The sequence below is a fragment of the Limulus polyphemus genome, unplaced genomic scaffold (assembly GCF_000517525.1).
Source record: "Limulus polyphemus unplaced genomic scaffold, Limulus_polyphemus-2.1.2 Scaffold5234, whole genome shotgun sequence".
NCBI lineage: Eukaryota > Metazoa > Arthropoda > Merostomata > Xiphosura > Limulidae > Limulus > Limulus polyphemus.
The window spans coordinates 33,267-35,347 of NW_013670844.1; the positions used below are offsets into that span (position 1 = coordinate 33,267).

The following is a 2,081-nucleotide window of genomic DNA, read 5'->3' on the forward strand; positions in this document are numbered from 1 at the left end:
AAAGATGTGTTATCATGATATCTTGGAAGCGTAAAACTCTGAAACAGTAGCTATACAAAACAGTAATTCTTCTTTTCTTTTATTTCAAAGAACATCGTGCAAGACAACAACATTTACAAGTACTTCTCTGTGGACGGAAACTGGGATTGGCCAAAGTTCGGTTACTATTTAATACAAAGGGATAACAAAACCAAAAGCTACAAACTTTATAAAGCTTTGATCATTAAAATATTAACATTAATTCTCCATCCTTTCTGTGAGCCGTTAAATCAATCCAGTAACATTTGCTATAATTTTTTCATAAATATCAATAAAAATCTTACATGTTGCATGACTTAATAATCAGTAAACTGACAAAAATATTACATGTTATAAAATAGTATTTTACATCTGTTCTTTATTTACAAATGGTTTATAAATCCTTCATCCAATAAGATACAATCTATAGTACGTAACTTGACTGTTAAACTGACTGGATATTTCTTACAGTAGGTTCGTAGAATATCAATCAACATGGTTTAATAATTTGTGAATAAACATGAATATTTTTTTATTATTCTTTGTCTGTTTATTTGGTAGCTTTTTTTTTTTGTTCTCACAAATTACAAAATGCTAAGAAAACTAATTTCTACACGTAATATTGATACAGTTTACTCGAGTTTTAGTGACTACAATATAACTAAAACACTAGGACCACGAATAACAATCATAAGACACAAAATTTTAAAATAATGATTCTGATTAATCAAAAACTAGTTAACATTCGGTAAAAAAAAAAAAAGGTTGTTTTTGGGACAAAGAAAAACTAACAGTGTAAACAAATGTATTTTATTTGTATCTTTCAGATAAATAACTTACTATCCTGATATAACACGACCGATCTCATACAATTATGAAATAAAATATTAGTTTCTGAAATATCGTTTAAAATATTTTCTTAATAATATATATATACAGAAAATACGAGACAATATACGACAAAATTAACTTTTAAATCGCTCACTTTAAGTCCAGATTAATTCATGTTTTAAGAAGTATGTCTACATACTGTTCTTCAATACAACAACAGGTTTGACATTTTTATAATAAACTTGTTTAGAAATGCTAAGGAATATATAATACTTATTTTACTTCACAAGAACTGCTTCGATTGATATTTTAGAATTACTTCTTTTGACGATACAACAATAACAACTTCTGACACATGTGTCTGTATTTATTATATTGACATGAAATAGTTCACAAACATAATAAAATTTCAAAATATGCGTATCAGTGATAAACGAACGTTAAAATCCTATCATCGATGCATCTTTTCTGTAATCAATGTTGGCAGAGAGTTTACCGTTCGATTCTTTAACGATCCCTTGAACCTGAGTATGTTCCGAGTCCAAAGCAGTATTATGCCCAAGTCTAGTCAAGCCATCTAAATAAATCTGTAAAAAAAGAAAAAAATATTTAACAACTGATATAAATATATTAAACACATTTGTAACTAAGTACCAAATATCCTTTTTAAAACTAGACTGGTTCAAAATATTAATTAATTATTTAATTAATACCACGACTCAGAAATGTAAACTACTCAAATGTGTTTGATTTTTATAAAACAGAAAATGTATTTAAAGATGTAACATTAACGAATAAAGTGTTTATAAAAGTTACAATTTAAAAAACATATATATAATATTTAAAAAAAACAGAATAAATTCAATATTTAAATAATGTTAACATTCCAAAAACCTTACCATTCATTAACGATTATAACAAACACAAAAGTAACATTTAAAAAATACTATCGGTGTATAAATTACGCCCACATGAAATATAAAACAATTAACACACATAATTCTGTTGTATGTGTTAACCAACAGGAGAAGTCAAATAATACAGTACATGAAGTCTATATAATTCTATTGTCTGTCTTAACCAACAGGAGTAGTCAAATAATACAGTACATGAAGTCTATATAATTCTATTGTCTGTCTTAACCAACAGGAGTAGTCTATTAATACAGTACATGAAGTCTATATAATTCTATTGTCTGTCTTAACCAACAGGAGTAGTCAAATAATACAGTA

At 26.5% G+C, this 2,081-nt stretch overlaps 2 protein-coding genes across 3 annotated transcripts in view; one reads left to right on the forward strand and one right to left on the reverse strand.

Annotated features, from left to right (window-relative positions):
• The window catches only part of LOC111089102 (leucine-rich repeat and fibronectin type-III domain-containing protein 5-like), a 29,313-nt gene extending 28,971 nt beyond the window's left edge, over positions 1–342 (forward strand). For both annotated transcript variants that reach the window (XM_022400910.1, XM_022400909.1), the window contains exon 5: positions 91–342. The gene's annotated coding sequence lies outside the window, so the exon portion shown is untranslated. The remainder of the gene's footprint in view (positions 1–90) is intronic.
• Positions 343–1,205: 863 nt separating this feature from the next.
• Positions 1,206–2,081, reverse strand: part of LOC106472305 (gamma-glutamyltranspeptidase 1-like) — a gene marked incomplete at its 5' end in the record, with an annotated part of 12,504 nt that continues 11,628 nt past the window's right edge. The window contains one exon of the mRNA XM_022400913.1: positions 1,206–1,436. Coding sequence (XP_022256621.1) covers positions 1,290–1,436 — 147 coding nt within the window. The remainder of the gene's footprint in view (positions 1,437–2,081) is intronic.